This window comes from Pinus tabuliformis, chromosome 2_1, assembly GCF_031772625.1.
Source record: "Pinus tabuliformis cultivar Carrire ecotype Pingquan chromosome 2_1, CPIR1, whole genome shotgun sequence".
Taxonomy (NCBI): Eukaryota; Viridiplantae; Streptophyta; class Pinopsida; order Pinales; family Pinaceae; genus Pinus; species Pinus tabuliformis.
In genome coordinates, this window is record NC_142299.1 from 774868271 (window position 1) to 774886069 (window position 17799).

The window sequence follows — 17799 nt, forward strand, 5'->3', positions numbered from 1 at the left end:
GTGGTAGATTTCTGGCTTTTGTCGGAGTGGCAGCAGTCCACCAAGTGTCCCAGGCATCCTTCACAGTCAGACCCTGCCATTGACATAGTGAAGGCAAGTTCAAAAGAATGGAATTCCAGAGCTCCTTTGCAGCCAGGCATGTGAGAAAGAGATGGTTAATATCCTCATTGCTGTTAATGCACAGGCAGCACCAGAAGGGTCCATGTAGAGCTCTTTTGATTAAGTTGTCGCCTGTGGGGATCTTATTCTTCAATATAGCCCACATGAGTAGCTGAGTCCTGGGGGGCACCTTTAACTTCCACATGCTTCTCCACTAGTTTTCATATACTAGTGGTCTATGGGTATCAATTATGACTAGATAACCTTCTTTGGGGGAATATCTCCCATGATTTGCATGTGCCCAAATTAGCTCATCTTCTCCTTCCACAATTCTCATATGAGCTTCAGTAAGAGCTTCTGTATATTCCACCCAATGATGAATCCAAGGTTGTGGTATGCGTAGTGATCGGTCAGACTTCCAGGCTTTCTGTGTAAAAGTGGAGTGCTCTCTGTCCGCAATATGGCATAAATGGGTAATACCCCTATTAGTGAGATGGTCCTTAAGCTCAACAGGCAGCTTGTGTGTATCTCCACAACCAATCTAGGGGTCTACCCCTTTTCTTACTGATGTGCCTGATTTTATTCTCCATGTGAGTCCTCCACGTATGATGGACATCGATTTTAGTACAACTTTCCAGATGATTGACATGCCAACTTTGTTTCCCTGTGTCTGTCGAAGCCAGTCCATCAGACTTATGGGAGCAATGTATTTTTAAATTGCAACCTTGGTCCACAAGTTGTTGGAGGTGATTAGCTACTTCCAAGCTTGGGCGCCAAAGCAATAGAAAATCCATCCAACCTTTTTATGCCCCATCCATCCCACTTCTTTGGGAGAGCAAGTGCCTCCCATTTGGCCCATGCAAATATTCTCCCTGGCTAACTTCCTTTCCATAGAAATCTACAATAGAGATTTTGTATTTTGGATAGTATACCTCTGCATATCCAAGCTAGAGACATCCAGTACACCAGTGTGGCTTCCAAAACAACTTTGATGAGTACCAATCGACCTGCTTTAGACAAGTACTTGTGGTACCAAATGTTAAGTCTCTTTTCCATCTTGGTTATCAGCCAAATCCAATCTGCTATCTTGTAGTCGTGGGGCTTTAGTCTATATCCCAGATACCTTAGACCATCTTCCATGTGTAGTAGAGTATAAGGGAATCTGTGCAGGGCAAATTGAGTCTCATGGAGAGAGCACCCAGTGGATGTTGTGGTAGACTTTGAGGCATTTGTAACCATTCCTGTGGCCACTTGAAATAATGTAAAAATGTTATGCATTGAGGTCAGGTCCCTGATGCTCCCATTGAGGAAAATCAGTACGTCATCCACAAAGAGCAGGTGTGTCAGGATGCATCTGTCAGTAATCTTGATACCTTTGAGCCTTCCCGTGCTATGTTCCTCTTTTATAAGTCTGCTAAGCCCCTCCATAATGAGTAAAAAGAGTAAAGGGGAGAGAGGACAGCCCTGGATGAGTGCTCTTTTGGAGTGCAAAAAGGGCGATGTCGCCCCATTTACAAGGACACTGAAGGTGACATTAGTTATACAACACATAATCCATTTTACAAACTCATAAGGGAATCCTATATGTGTTAGGAGCATTCTATGTCCGGAGGCTTTAAATATCTAGGATGCCATTTGAAGCCATGTAAGTATGCTATTCTTGACTAGGATTGGCTTTGGTGCAGGTACAAAGATTCATCTAATTGGTTTGAAGTCTATTGCCAAGCTCATTAAGCTTGGGGGATGGGGCACATTGACTCTCACAAATTTATTTTTTCTCTATTGGAATCGAAACTTTGGAGACTTTTCTATCAGAGGGGTATATGGAAAAGCATTATGTTTGGAAAATACATTCAATAGATAGGACTGGAGGAGTGGATTGCTGCGAGGGTACCATCGACTACCATAACATCGATAATTTGGAGAAGCCTTAAAAAAGCTATTCTATGGCTCTACAGTAATCTACGTTGGATGTTTGGCGATGGGCCGAAAATCAAAGTAGGGTTGGACAACATAAAAAGGATTTACTGGTTTTCATCTCCTACCAATTTATATCATGAATATTCTCAACAGTCAGGGGATTGACACACTTTCTAGCCTTTGGGAGATGTCTCGACCTGTCTACATTGTTCATGCTTGGCCTCATACATGGAAGATTGGAATTCCAATGAATATGATGGAAGATTGGGAAGGTTAACATAGCCAACTTTGCATTCCTGACATATGACTTTCCCAACAAGATGATAAGCTTGTATGAGGCAGTCGTATGGGGAACGACATGATTCGTGTCAAGGAAGTGTATGACCATATCAAATAGACCTCCCAATTGCTGCCCTACTTGGATTGCACCTCTTAGTTGTGGAAGTTGGAAGCCCCATTAAATATTAAATGTTTCTTTTGGTTTGTCATAAAAAGCCACATTTTGACATGGGACAATTTGCATAGGAAAAGGTTTGTGGGACTGAACATATGCTCTTTGTGTAGGATAAACTCAGAGGATTGCAAACACCTATTTTTGCGATGTCCCTTTGCTGTCACGATATGGGAGGAGGTTTCTACACTCTTAGAGGGCCTTTTCATGAGAGATTTTTCATCCATTCTGGATTGTATCAGCCAATGGAACCTTCGAGCAAAAGCCCATAGGATGGTGCCTCTTTATGTCCTATGGGGTATATGGAGAGCTAGAAATGAACTAATCTTTGAGGGAAAATATTTTGACATAAAGGTTGTTACCCTGGGCATAGTGGGATATTTCCAAGAAGTTGGACCCTGAGTCACAATGGTCTCCCATCATTCCATCTCTCTCGATGATCTTGATAGTATTCTTCCTATCTTGTCTTTTGATGGGGCCTCCTCTAATGGGGGTTGTGGATGTGGAGATTCTCTTCATTTGGACCCATCAATGCATTATCATTTTCTTTGGTTTGGTGGCAGGGGAGATAATTGTAGAGTTGAACTGATCACATTATGGGGTGCCTTCCAGTGCTTGTTGTGGCTCGATATTGACAATATATTGATCATCAATGACCCCCTCATTATGATAAATTGGGTTAAGGGTTAGTGTACACTCAAGGTCCCCTCTCTTTGCAATTGGATGCAACAGGTCCGGGATCTTGTGTCCACTTTCACGGAGGTTTCTTTCCAGCATGTTTATAGGGAACAAAACGTGGAGGTAGATGCGCTCACCAAATGGGGCCTTTCCTTCTGTTCTGGCTTCATGTTTTTCGAAAAATTCTATGATGGTAAGAGCTATGGTATGGGATCTTTTGAGATTTAGCCTCACATCTTGTAACTAGTTTTTGGTTTTTTCATGATAAGCTTCCAATTGATGTTATGTTTCTTTGCATATTTACGACTGTATTTAGAGTTTTTCCCTCTTTTCTTGTGGAGGGTTTTGATCATAATGTCAATACTTGTAGCCCTTTATTCTTAGTTGTAGTAGTATTGTCAATAGTGGTAAAATACACTCACATATATTCATATATAATAGAAACAAAAACATGTACAACTTTCTTTTTATTGAATGAAAATTTAATATTTTTCTTAAAAAAAAGGTTTTTTTTTGTAATAATATTGTCAATAGTGATAAAATACAGTCAGATATATTAATATGTAATAGAAACAAGAACATGTAAATTTTCTTTTTATTAAATAAAAATTCAATATTTTTCTTTAAAAAGAAAAATATTTTTTCCCCTTGGAAAAGTCGTAATTTTCATTAGTGAAAGAAAATTACATTTTGTAGATGCAAAAGCATATGATGTATGTGATACATAAAGCCTAACAAGTATGAGGTGTAAAAAATGGTGTACTCCACGCAGGGAGACACTGTACTTCATCAATAGTTCGGTAAGAATACTCTACGCAAAGAGTATTATATGACATTCATTTTGAATGTATGAATACTTATAAACATTAAAAATATTTACATAATAAAAAATAAGCAGGCTCCATCTGAGCCAATTAATTTGTAAGGTCCATAAAAGGTCTATGATAGTGCTGATAATGTGCACCATCCCTCTGTTCCTAGATCATCCAAGTCCCGATAGGCCTGTGTGCTGCTTCCTTGGATAATAAATCGACAACTGTGTTGCGTTCCCTATATATATGGTGACAAACAAAAGTGTCAAAAAGAGTGATGAGTCGATGAGTCTCATCCAAAATATGTCTCAAAGTATATGCAGAGCAATTAGCAGTTTTATTAATCCAATTGCAAACAAGTTTTGAGTCCCCAAACAATTGAAGATTCCTGCATTGTTTTTCCAGGGCATATTGAATGACATATTTGGCTGTGATAAGTTCAGAAAAGTTATTTGTGCCCCTCCCCAGGCCCATTTGTATATGAAAAAGATGAGATCCAGAAAGGTGTAGAATGGCTCCTCCCCCACAACCATTTTCCTGAGCTGAGCCATCAAAGTATGCCCATGGCAATGAGTGATTTATGCTTTCAGGGGTGATGTGCCTGGGAGTGGTGTTTGCTTCTTCCTCATGAATGTTCTGATAATCTAACAGAATGCGAGTCATAATAGAGGGCCAATGGGGGAGAATGTTCTGAAAGATGAATCGGTTGCGGGCTATCCAAATAGTCCAACAGATGAGGAGTGGTAGATTTCTAGCTTTTGTCGGAGTGGCAGTAGTCCACCAAGTGTCCCAGGCATCCTTCACAATCAGACCCTGCCATTGACATAGTGAGGGCAAGTTCAAAAGAATGGAATTCCAGAGCTCCTTTGCAGCTGGGCATGTGAGAAAGAGATGGTTAATATCCTCGTTGCTGTTCATGCACAGGCAACACCAGAAGGGTCCATGTAGAGCTCTTTTGATTAAGTTGTCACCTGTGGGGATCTTATTCTTCAATATAGCCCACATGAGTAGCTGAGTCCTGGGGGGTGCCTTTAACTTCCACATGCTTCTCCACCAATTTTCATATACTAGTGGTCTATGGGTATCAATTATGACTAGATAACCTTCTTTGGGGGAATATCTCCCGTGCTTTGCAGGTGCCCAAATTAGCTCATCTTCTCCTTCCACAATTCTGATATGAGCTTCAGTAAGAGCTTCTGTATATTCCACCCAATGATGAATCCAGGGTTGTGGTATGTGTAGTGCTCGGCCAGATTTCCAGGCTTGCTGTGTAAAAGTGGAGTGCTCTCTATCTGCAATATGGCTTATATGGGTAATACCCCTATTAGTGAGATGGTCCTTAAGCTCAATAGGTAGCCTGTGTGTATCTCCACAACCAATCCAGGGGTCTACCCCTATTCTTACTGATGTGCCTGATTTCATTCTCCATGTGAGTCCTCCGCGCATGATGGACATCAATTTAAGTACAACTTTCCAGATGATTAATATGCCAACTTTGTCTCCCTGTGTTTGTCGAAGCCAGTCCATCAGACTTATGGGAGCAATGTATTTTGAAATATTAACCTTGGTCCACAAGCTGTTGGACGTGATTAGTTGCCATCCAAGCTTGGGCGCCAAAGCAATAGAAAATTCATCCAACCTTTTTATGCCCCATCCACCCCACTTCTTTGGGAGAGAAAGTGCCTCCCATTTGGCCCATGCAAATATTCTCCCTGGTTAACTTCCTTTCCATAGAAATATACAACAGAGATTTTGTATTCTGGATAGTATACCTCTGCGTATCCAAGCCAGAGACATCCAGTACACCAATGTGGCTCCCAGAACAGCTTTGATGAGTACCAATCTACCTGCTTTGGACAAGTACTTGTGGTACCAAATGTTGAGTCCCTTTTCCATCTTGGTTATCAGCCAAATCCAATCTACTATCTTGTAGTCGTGGGGCTTTAGTCTATATCCCAGATACCTTAAACCATCTTCCATGCGTTGTAGAGTATAAGGGAATCTGTGCAGGGCAAATTGAGTCTCATGGAGAGAGCACGCAGTGGCTGTTATGGTAGACTTAGAGGCATTTGTAACCATTCCTGTGGCCACTTGAAATAATGTAAAAATGTTATGCATTGAGGTCAGGTCCCCGATGCTCCCATTGAGGAAAATCAGTACATCATCCACAAAGAGCAGGTGTGTCAGGATGCATCTGTCAGTAATCTTGATACCTTTGAGCCTTCCCCTGCTATGTTCCTCTTTTATAAGTCTGCTAAGCCCCTCCATAATGAGTAAAAAGAGTAAAGGGGAGAGAGGACAACCCTGCCTGAGTCCTCTTTCGGAGTGAAAAAAGGGTGATGCCGCCCCATTTACAAGGACACTAAAGGTGACATTAGTTATACAACACATAATCCATTTTACAAACTCATAAGGGAATCCTAAATGTGTTAGGAGCATTCTTATGTAGAACCAGCTTACTCTGTCAAATTCTTTTGAGAGATCTACCTTTAGATCATACATTTCATTTTCTTCATCTATGCAGGACTTCTTGTGCAGTCCCAATAGCCTCATGGATCTGTCGATCTTGTAGGAATGCAAATTGTTCAGATGAAATATGGGTGGACAGGATTGGTCGAAGGCAGTTGGCTATGATTTTCGCTATGATTTTGTATATGCAGTTGCACAAGGAAATGGGGCGAAAGTCATCGAAAGTGGTAGGGTTTTCTGATTTAGGGATGAGTGCAATGAAGGTAGAGTTGAAGGCATCATACATCTTCCCATTGATCCGACAATCTTCTATGAATTTTAGAAGATCTTCTCCAAGAGTTTCGAAGAAAGCCAAGTAGAATTCTACTAACCATCCATCCGGTCCCGGGGTCTTGTCTCACTTGAACCATTTTAATGTGGCTTCGAGTTCCCCCAGTGTGACCTCCCTGATCAGGTCCAAAGCATCTTCCTGATCTATGAATCTGGGGAACAGTTGTGCTATGTGCATGACTTCAGCTAGAGTAGCATTTGGGGTGCCTTATATATTTGCTTGAAGTGAGATGAGGCCATGGCTGCTAAGTTTGGGAAGGTATTTACAACGTGTCCCTACTCATTTGTTAGCTGCCAGATGGTGTTGATGGCTTTACACCCATTCGCGAACTTGTGATAAAATTTCGTATTATCATCCCCTTCGGTTAGCCAGATAGCTCTGCTTCTTAATCACCAAATTTCTTCTCGATCTTCTAGAATTTTGCTTCTCTTGGATAGAAGGGCAATTATCCTATCCTTATGCTCTTGAGAGGAGTAGATCCCTTCATGTTCATTTTCGGAAGCCATTATCTCTTCTTCTGTTGCTTTTAGGATTAGGTCTTCCTGCACTCTCTTATAGTGTGCCCAAATTTTTGATATACTCTTAATTTCCCTCAGATTATGTGCAAATCCTTCGACAATGTTCCCATTAGCAGCAGGGGGATGGGCCTTCCAGTATTCAGACACCAGTCGTGTGTATTCAGCATCTCGTAGCCAGGAGGAGTTGAATTTGAAGGGGGCTCTTGGTTTATTCATTCCTCCTCTTATTTCAATGTATATCGGCCGGTGATCTGATAGGCCCCCAGATCCAACCCATTGTTGGTATCTTAGTCCCAAATTCAGCAAACACTCCTTTATGAGGAAGCGATCAAGCCTTCTGGCAAGGCTGTCCGATCCAGTTCTGTTGTTCCTCCAGGTAGACTGAATTTTGGCTAAAGGGATATCAATAAGGTTGTGGTCCTCCAGATTGTTCTCAAAAAATGCAGATAGAGGGTCAATCTGGGCATGTTGTCCCCAGGATTCCGCAAAACCAATGGAGAAATTTAGATCCCCTCCCAGGATTATATTGTCCTGTTGTAGAATATCAGAGTTTAGCAAACGATTCCAAAATTCTGCTCGATTTTGGCAAGGTCCATATACATTAATGATCCTGATCTCAGTCCCAAGTTTAGGTGAGTATATGTCTGCCCCCATGTGCCCAAAACTCCCCCAAATATTACAGACTTTTATAGAGCGGGAATTAATACCCAGGGCCATTCCCCCTGATCGACCATTAACATCAAGATCTTTTATAATCCATCTAAGGAGCCATGATTCGAGCAAGTGGGTGACAACATTAGCAAGGCCCAGAGTTTCTTGAAGGAAAAGGACATCGATCTGTTCAGAGTTCAAAAGTCTATGAAGAGCTAGTTTTTTCCCAGGGCTAGCTAACCCTCGACAGTTGAAGGATATCATCTTCATGGAGGGGGGGGGGCATCTAGGGTATTCAATGCTCTAAGTGCCCATTCAATAGAGTGTTGTCTTCCCGCTGCTATCTCCTCCCCAGCCCGTAAAATAGCTTTAGACAAGGAGGAAGGTCGGCCTCGAGGCTGCTTCGGGGGGAGGGGAGGTGTCCAGTCCAATGCCCATGGCATCAGGGGCTTGTGAACGTACTCGGGATCAGAGGGGGTATCTGGGTGATGGGGGTTCGAGATCAAAGGCAGAGGGTTTAGCAAGGGCCTTCTCCGGAAAGGAAGGCGGGGTACTTGAGAGAGTGGGGGGAGGGGGATGAAGGGAGCATGTCAGGGTAATGGGAGATGATGAGAAGGAAGTGGAGGCCTGAGAATTAATCAAAGTAAAATCCAAACAATTAGATGAGGAAGAAATATGAACTGAGGAGGAGATAGAATCTAACATACTCGAGGAGTGCGCAGCCCCAGCAGCCGCTCTTGCCTTGGTTAGAGGAGGAGAGGGGGGTCGGTATGGTTCTTTCCCTCGCTTCTTCACGACCTCTTTTGCAGGTTCTTTCCTTGCTGCAACCAGAACAATGTGGGTGTCAGCATCATTAGATGAGGGAGGATTCTCCTGGGCTTGAGGATCCTTAGAAGGTATGGCTTTATCTTTCTCCCCTACTCGCGCCTTGCCGTTCAGAGGACAATCCTTAAATAGATGTCTTACCTTGTGGCATCTTCTGCAGCGGGAGGGTACCCCTTTGTAATCCAGGATCTACAGTCAGGAGAAGGTTTTCCATTGTAAGGTAATGTGCTCCCGTAGACCCCCTCTAGTGTCTAGGTGCACTAATATCATCGCGTATGCCATTATACATGTGGATAGATATGAGCTGTCGTGCTCCAGGTATGTGCCTAAGGAATTCCCGATGCACCGAAAGATGTCCTTGGACCAAAATTGTAGAGGAAGGCATGGTAGACAGACCAGGATTGGCCCAACTCCTATCTGTTCTCATTCGGAGTCAAAGAGGGGGTTCCATCTGCGTAGGAGGACTGGGGCTTGTTCAAAATGCCAGAACGAAGACACGACCCAATTCGTGTGCTCGACTCTAGCAAAATGAAGGGAGAACCAGCCTCTAACGAATGTTTGGACGAAGGGTAAATCGGTCAGGTGTTGTCCCCAAACCTCCAATGTCCATAGCTTCGATCGTGTCGCTGTATAACTCCTTCCTCGAATCCTTCCAACCTGGATTCGGTCCGTTGTATCCATTGAGTCTCCCCACTGAATATCCTCTCCAAGTCGAATAATGACGTCCTCAGTCTTGGATTTGAAGCACTTGTATTTCTTGCTCGGACGATGACTTGCTTCTATGGCGTCTTGCCAGCCCTTGCTCAAGGTAGGGTTTGCTTGAGGGTGCTCAGGGGTTGGAGGCGGTTCAGAGGGGAAGGCTTCCGAGAGAGGAGGAATGTCGGTGTAGTTGCCAGATAGGGGTGCGGATGAAGGAGGTGCTTGTGAAGGCTCTTGTTCAGAGTTCAAGAGGATATCGGGGAGAGGGTTATGGGAACCTGTTGACGGGGGAGGAGGAGGATAACCCAAGGAAATGGCCTGAAGATTAGGGTTAATATAGCCGGTTGCAAAATTGAGTGAGGATGGCGATGGGGGTGCAGTGAAGGTAGCCAACCAGGATGGGAGGGGCTCAGGTAAAGTCACCGTCGAATAGGAGGGCCCCGAGATTGAGGGCAGGGTAGCTATGGTGTCCAACAAGTTGCAACAGTAGGGTCGCAGAGCTTTCGAGGTCACGTGGAGTCGCCCAGAATGAGACACCTTCCAATGGGTCCTCCGAGTAGTCTACCATATCCAAATCCATAGGTGCTCCTGAAGTAAACTCATCAACTACCTCCGAAAAATGAGAATAACCGTCGCAGCGTACCAAGGGTAGATAGGGAAGGCAGGGGAAAACAAAGAACAGACTCACAGGGATAGGAAACGTAGCCGTTAATGAGGAGAATAGTGAAGGAAATCGGTGACTAGTACGGGCGCAGGTAGCCGGGTCAGGTTGACAGCAGCAGGCAGGCTAAATCTGGCATGTTTGCAGTAAAAAACCCTAACCCTTTTCGTGCAGGTTCCAAAATTTCATCGCGACCGGAATGTCAAAAAGAAAAATAATTTAATTTAACTAGATTATAAATTTCGAAAAATATTAAAAATTAATAAACATAAATAAAGTTGATTGTTTTACGTTATTCTTATTCATCAAATTCCAAAATCACATGGGTTTAAATTTATGCGCTTATGAACTTTGCAGTCATATAAATTATTTTGAATGCGCTGGTTTTAAATTTGTGCGCTTATAGTCTTGTAAGTTCTTGACACTGACTTATAAATATATAAAATAATCTGATTATAAGAACACAGTATTGTAACATACGGTAAAGCTGTGTTTAAATGTGGCTGTAGGGAGAAAATGCCATATATATTTGAAAAATCATAATTTTTAAAAATATTGAAACCTAGTCCATTATCATTATTTTTTGGAAATAGTTATAGAGGAATAATTTATTTATCGTAATTAAATTTTAAAAAACGATATCTAATATAGTCTAACTTTTGAACTGTGATGAGAGAAATACAACCGATAATGGTCACACACCAGTAACATTTGCTCAACAAGAAAATTAGACAAAAATTTATAAAACATTCGATATAATGTTTCTGGTGTGGACTTAAATAGCCTTGCACCGGCCTGGAATTTCAAATCTGTTAGGCCTGCCAAATCAAAATTGTAGGATTGTTATTTAGATAAACTTTTTTTTATTATATCATATGCAAATTCTAGATAACAGCATTTGAGAAATTATGCTAAATAGAGCATAATAAAACTGAGCCAACAACATTGAGAAATTATGCTAAATAGAGCATATAAAACTGATTCAATATAGTTTAGTGTTTACCAATTTCAAAACAAAAAAATTATATTTTTAATAATAAAAAAATTAGGACAAGAAAATAATATTTTATATTGTAAACGCTGAAGAGACAAAGCATAAATAATTCATACATAAATATGATATTTACAATGAATCCAGTGAAGGGTATTTATCTTTCTTTAACTAGTCACTTGTCTAAAATATTTTGACATGCAACCACATGCAATCACACATTAAAAGTCGTCTGTCACTTAACTTACACTCAATCACTCAGTTAACTGACTCTCTTTATTTAGCCAACTCCTCTAATAATCAACCATTAACTTTACATATTTACAAAACCACTAGAATTTGGGCCGGTTAACTTAAATCTCTGTATTTCACATTTACATTTCTTTACTGGTCACCTTTTTGACTAATCTGCTCATGTCCCACAACATGATCAGGTGGGAGCTGTCAAACGTCATCGTGATTCTTCTGCGCTGGTCAATTTTAATCATTTCCTGACAACTGGTGCAGACTAATTAAAAGCGCCGACTCCCAACCAGGGGTTAAATTTGATGCCCGTATGCCCGTATTTCGCATTTTTACCCGTAAAATACGTTTTAGTTTTAAACCTCCACGTCATGCGCAACTTGCCATTCATTTTCAAAAACGTCATATTGACGGGCATGTTTAAAAATTAAAAGTTAAAAAAAAAAAAAAATTTAAAATTATTTTTTATATATATATTTAACCTTTAGCGTTTATTGACAAAGTACAGTGATCGGATCTGCGGATTTTGCATTCAATTCGCATTTAGAATGAAACTTACCAAGTTACCACTGTTACCAGTTAGTACCGCTGCCAGCTGGTAGCACCATGGCTACAAAGCCCGAGGCCATACGTCAGATCCTAAGGCGAAAGGTCTGAAACTTTATCTGCTCAATGTTTATTCATGTGCTTTTGGTTGACGTTTACTCATAGACAAGAGTATTAGTACATGTAGGCACGCTATTTCTAGGCCATGATTGGTTGACGTAGGCCCCTGGCCCATGATAGTTATGGAATTATATATGTAGTGAAAATTTAATAAAAAATTAATTCAAATTACTTATTACTTAAAATTTTGAGAAATCCACTCGTTGCACTATTATTTCTCCATATTTTATTTTTTTAAATAAACCCCTCATTTAACACGAAAAAGGGTTTATTTCTGATTTCTTTTTGATTAAATAAAACTTTATATATGTGCTTCCTTTATTTCGATTTGAGGTATCAAAAGAAATAGTGTTTTTGAGCAATAAAAGTAGAATTTCAATCACTCCAGACGCCGAGAGGAGAAACTTGCAACCGTGACCCTCAAAAATAAAATATTTATAAAACAAAGTCTTGAAATAAACCTCAAGTACACGCAGTGGACATAAAATTTGAATTTATGTATGCTTCCACATTGTTGGAACTAGTTACTTGATTTAACTGAAATGCAATTTACTATACTCTTTATTTAGTCCGAAGAGACTATGCAAGGAAATAAGTTTTTTCACATGTATAATGCCACCTCATCCACCCAGTTACTGACGACACTTTATAAAATAGTATCAAATTAAAAAATATTTTTGACGAAAATGTTTCAATCTTAAGTGAATTTCTTTGTATGCTTGGATGTCACTTAGCAATGTTTACATGTATATAAATTTGTGCAAAAAACTGGTGGTAAGGACCTCAAATATGTTTCCTGAGAGATAAAAAAAATTGCCTTCATAGTCTTATTTGTGTTTAGAAAATAAAATAAAATAAACAGAATTGTATAGCACAACGAGCATTTCGCGAAATGTTGTTGTTCGAGAATTTGGTTTCTAGCCTTCATTTAAAGAGCATTGAATGCCTTGGTTTTTGATGGATTTGCAAATTGCAGGGCATATGGTGTCACATGGTACACCCATCATTAAGCGGGCATTAACACACCCATCTGCCGTGCTGATTGCATATCACAGAATGATCTGCAGTGTTGGTTGCATAATGCATTATACAGTTAAAACCAACATCAACCCCAACAGCGTTCGCGTTCTCGTCGTGTTTCTGGTGCGAGTTAAAACCAACATCAACCCCAACAGCGTTCGCGTTCTCGTCGTGTGTCTGGTGCGATTTCTGTTGAGTTTTCAGCGTCTGTCATCAGTTTATATACATCACCGTGGCGGAAGAGCAGTGCCCAACTTAAATTTTGCGTTGCCAGGTTTTTGAAATCCCTCCCTCTCTCTCTGTACAAATAAAAACTACACTGTTATAGTTGGTAATTTCTTGAAGTGATTCATGGATGATATAATTGTGTGGTGCCAAATTTTACATAATATTGAGTAAACAAATTAGGAATTCAAATGTGAATTAGTGGAAGACATAAACTGAGAAGAAAAAATTACAAACTAAGCACAATATCATAAAACCGCAAGGGATAGTCAGCCTATCGATAAAACATCCAGAAATTGATATAGGCTATAAAACTTACATTGGATAGAACCTAGTTGAGAACTTAATCAGTTTCTGACCTCCACGGGTGCCTCTAAACAAAATATTGACAAAAACCTGAACCCCTACTACAGAAAATAGAGGAAAACATATTACGAGACTCGATTGCTCACGTTGAAAGCTCCGATCTCTGTGCGAACTCCACCGAATAGCCGGAGTTGTGTGTATCGGGCGTTTTGAGAGAAGAGAGTAAACTGCAACCCTGATTAGGGTTTAATGGGTTTTCGGATCTTGCCGCTTCAAACCCTAGTTAATCGTAACCGTCCGTTAAAGCAACGGTCTATATTAAACGCGTTTTTTTCTAAATTTATATCATTTAATTAGCGAAATTGGCATCCATATAAGGTAGCCTGCCTCTCTGTTCAGTACGATGATATGAATGAATGATATTGTGTTACTTTTACTAGTTATTTTTGGGTAAATAAAAATATTTAGAGTGTTTTGTTTTTTTTTTTTAGAATCAACTTTATGAAGGTCGCTTGTCACGTTTTATGAATATAAAAATAAGTTCTGATGGCTTTTGTGGCTTTTTTCTCGTATCTGTGTTTCCTTATTTTATGGCCTTTTTTTCTGGTAATATGTGTTTCCTCATTTTACGGCTTTTCTAAATATGGCTGTTAGTTTTTTTTAACATAAACTCGCACCAGCATTCTCACTGTAATAAATTGTATATGTAAAAGTTTTTGACAACTAGATTAGGAGAGACTTGATGCATTGAATCCATTTGTCTTTAGTGGGATATTAAACCAGCGGAATTCTGAGTAGTGGGTTATGTAAAAAATTGAGCTTTGTTTTGTATTTGTTGTAAAAAATTGGACTGGACTTTCAACAGCGGTTTGTGCAGTAAATAGCATTAGACTGTTGGGTTTTGTCCGAAATGAGGTTGAACACAACTTCTTGTCTGCAAAGTCGGTTGTTGGGGGAGCCACCAAAAAGGTCGTTGTATCCAACCGAGAAATCATGCACATTATGTTTTTGGTTTGAAAATTATTTCACAACTATTGTTCTTTTATTGTACAATTTGAAATTAGATGAAACTTGTACAAATAAATTTTAAAAGTCATATGATGGGCAGTTTAAAAATAAAAACGTCATAAAAAAATTCCTTGACGGGTAAGGTCACCCGTCAAATTTAACCCCTGCGCCCAACCAAATCTGAGCCATGGATGAAGAAACGGGGAGGCGGTGCGCAGATCGTGTGAAGAAAAAGGGCGTGAGTGGGACCTGCATGCTACCGTGGGGTTTTAGATGAACTTTTCGTCCCCGTGACGAGGTGGGGTAAACTTTTCTGTCACATTTCCAAGTTTTCGAATCTATCTCGAAGGGTTTTGGCCCATTCTAAATTTATCCGAAGACCCTAGAAAATAAAGATAAATCCATTTAAATTTTGACTCTGACATGAACCTTAACCTTATCACCCACATTGATTTAAAAGTGACATTCATCAAATTTCTGAAAAGTATAAAATTATTGACAACATCGATTCAAAAACGACGTTGAAATCCCGATCTCTTTTTATCCATTAGGCGTTGAGACGCGCACGATTTTTCTCACTTGGGGCAATGGATAAATTCTGTTATGATCAACTTTTATCATGACAGTGACGAGTGATGCTATTGCTGTGTGGTGTAAGGTTATTTTTATATTTTAAAAGGGGTGTCATTTTTTTGGGAAGAAGCTCATATATATTACATCATTATTACAATATTATTATATTATCATCAATAAATGGCAATATAACATCCGAGTATATAAAATCAATATTATATAGATTGCAGATTTTAAGATATTTTTGGAATTTGACGGGTTATCAAAACATGTATTTGGATGAGATTAAGTTTTTGTAGCTTTTGATTCTGATTACTGCTCATCCTCTCATATCATTATATTCCAAAATATTTTTAAAATCTACAATTAAATTAAATTCCTAAATGAAAAACAATTAAATTAAGTTCTGAGATAAAAGACAACCTACCAGCCAGGACGTGAATTAATCCATTCATACGCAGACGTTCATTGCACTCGAAAGGGAAAGAACTTGAGCATAAATAACCGAGTTAGTAGAGTACCTACGCCTAACATAGACAAAGAAACCGTCCGCCGACCTTCTGTTCCATTAAAGTAAATTCCCTGATTGACCCCCGATCTCTATATGTTTGGCAGAATGTGGAATACATATGATCCATACACCTCAACTCACTCTCCCTGCAACTCTAATCTGTGTGTGAAACTGACATCTGAGCATCAATAAAGGGGGCGGTGGAAAGGAATGGCTAAGAAATCATAGGGGACTTTCACTGTGTCAATGCAGCAGGTATGGTATAGGACAAGAGAGAACCGCCTAAAATTCACTGAAACGTGTCAGCATCTAGTCACAGTTTCCCATAGGACGCAGCAACCAATACAGGCCTGGTCCTCATACCAAGTTCGATTAAAGGATTAGAGTTTACTTTAACCCGCGAGTAGCAATCCATACCTCACCACTCTATATTTGTTTTAAACAGAAATGCAATGCTATGCCGGTGTAACTTTGACCTCCAATAGCTTAAACATAATCATAATCATTGAGTAATGTACCATTTCCCATTAAGTCAACTTATATGAGAATGCAACATAATTATTCACGATCTTTTCACATAAACATAACAGTTATAGTCATTTTTCTAACATCACTGTGTGATATGATGTTGTAATGCGAATAAATTCAAACATAGCTATATGTGATAAAGATATGTTAGCTTATATTCTAATCAATCTATTATAATATCGGATCATTGTAATGGAAAATATAGATGTTACAATGTAATAAGCATGTCTCAACATCATAATGTCACAAACATATTTTAACATCGCAATGTGTTTACTGTATTTACCGTCTCCCAACATTATTGTGATGGACATAAAATGGTGTCACACTATAATTAATATAAGTTAATGCTATAATTAATATAAGTTAATGTCACTATTCAATACCACACTATAATTAATATAAGTTAATGTTATTATTCAATAAAGCTTTTGTTTAATGTTATTATTCAATAAAGCTTTTGTTGAATCACATAATGTGACAAAATTCAATCATAAATAACTATAGTCAATTATGTGCACATAAAACCATAGTTACCTAAAGGCAACCATGATTTACATAAGTTATGGGGGCTTTACTCAATGAACCTCTGACCTATCACGTGTGTTTATGGCATACTAAACAATACCCATAATTTGACTACATATTGGAAAATATCCCTAAAAATCACATTATTTAACCCCCTACCATTACGAACATGATACACCTTCCCAATTTAAAAAACCTCCACTTCCACTAGATATTGTAGGTATCCATTTTTTCATTAACATTTTTTATACCCCTTTATATTTTTTCATTAACTTTGAACTCCATCTGTTATATCTGCCACTATAGAAACTCTTTACTCCACATATATCCCCCAATATATTATGCCATTTTTTCTTCAATATATATCCCCCAATATGAACCCACATGGTATGGTATTTATCCCCGAGTGAAGCCCCTGTGACATAAGTCAACCAATATAAAAATTGATATGTGAAATAGCCACGAAAACATCACATTTTAACAATACTCAACTTGACATGATAGTCGACCAAGGTTGAACAGTGAGCAAGGACAACCATGGTAAATCATAATCGACCATGTACATGGTTAACCATCATCATGCTCATGGTCATCGTCGACCATAGTCAAATGTGGTAAAACATAGTCAATCATGCTCATGGTCAACAATTGAGAATGCAACAATTCAACACAAATCAACCATGATGAAAATCACAATGTGACTTTACCATGGTTATACATAATCAACATGCTAAACCATACGTAGTTCAAAATAGTAACAAAGGTTAAACTAAGGTCAAAGAGAACCATGCTTAATCATAATCAACCATGGTCATGGTCATGGTCAACCATGGACATATTTGTCTTCAACCATAGTCATCCATGGCCAAACACAGTTAACCATGGTCATGGTCTACCATAACTAAAGAAGGTAATCATCAACCTTGGTCAAACATAGTAAACTATTAACAACCATAGTCAACCCTTTTCTACTATAAGAAACCATGGTCAACCACATTCATCCATAGAATTTTTCAAGGATATTTAACTACATGGTCAACCATATTCAACCATGGTCAACATCAATCATGGTCATGTTCACTGATG

General features: G+C 39.3%; 1 protein-coding gene across 1 annotated transcript; it reads right to left on the reverse strand.

The window, feature by feature from the left end:
- Nucleotides 1–4711: 4711 nt before the first annotated feature.
- LOC149202872 (uncharacterized) lies at nt 4712–6228 on the reverse strand. The gene is made up of 2 exons (XM_089401714.1): nt 5733–6228; nt 4712–4773 (listed from the first exon to the last, which is right to left on the reverse strand). The coding sequence occupies exons 1-2, from the start codon at nt 6226–6228 to the stop codon at nt 4712–4714; spliced, it is 558 nt and encodes a 185-aa protein (XP_089257840.1).
- Between the last annotated feature and the right edge of the window lie 11571 nt (nt 6229–17799).

Bases quoted from the DNA above. Each gene is read 5' to 3' on its own strand.
- LOC149202872 (XM_089401714.1), bottom strand. From the start codon at position 6,228: ATGGAGGGGCTTAGCAGACTTATAAAAGAGGAACATAGCAGGGGAAGG. The intron at 4,774-5,732 runs GTATACTATCCA...TGTCAATGGCAG, and splicing joins TCTGGCTTGGATACGCAGAG to GGTCTGATTGTGAAGGATGC.